We start from the raw sequence: 520 nt of genomic DNA, 5'->3' as shown, positions 1-520 counted from the left end.
TGTCAAACCATCCAACTCATGACAGCATGGGATATATATATGTTAAATGGTGGTAGTGGCAGTGGTGGTGGTCATCGTCTAAATCTGTATATAATAATGGTTTACATTCTAATTGATGGCATATATTTCAAAACCACATGTTCTCATTGTGTATATTTTAATAGTACATTCTTTGTGTTTTTTTTCCCTCTCTTCAAGTGATGTGTACCGTTCCAACAAGTTAGTGAGCAACTTCCAACAGATCTTAGAGAATATCTTTGAGCCATTGTTTGCTGCTACAAATGATCCTAAGAGTTATCCTCAGTTACATGCTTTCCTTCAGTATGTAAGTATCCTGGTGGCCCACAATTGCTGTTTTCCCTTTTATGTGTGTGTATATATGTATATATATATATATATTCTGGTCATCATTGACTGTCTTTCTTTCAGCATGGTCTCCCCCAATGCTGTATGTATATATATTCCATTACCATTGACTGTCCTCCCATCTGTATATATATATATATATATATATATATAT

General features: G+C 34.0%; 1 protein-coding gene across 8 annotated transcripts in view; it reads left to right on the top strand.

Moving 5' to 3' along the window:
- Nucleotides 1-520, top strand: part of LOC106874804 (AMP deaminase 2) — a 206,183-nt gene that overhangs the window by 200,724 nt on the left and 4,939 nt on the right. For all 8 annotated transcript variants that reach the window (XM_014922688.2, XM_014922663.2, XM_052975080.1 and 5 more), the window contains one exon: nt 199-325. In XM_014922688.2, the coding sequence (XP_014778174.1) occupies nt 199-325 (127 nt within the window). The remainder of the gene's footprint in view (nt 1-198; nt 326-520) is intronic.

The sequence above is a fragment of the Octopus bimaculoides genome, chromosome 20 (genome assembly GCF_001194135.2).
Source record: "Octopus bimaculoides isolate UCB-OBI-ISO-001 chromosome 20, ASM119413v2, whole genome shotgun sequence".
Classification (NCBI taxonomy): Eukaryota; Metazoa; Mollusca; class Cephalopoda; order Octopoda; family Octopodidae; genus Octopus; species Octopus bimaculoides.
Note: the sequence above shows the minus strand (reverse complement) of the source record. Positions and strands in the feature narration are given on the sequence as shown.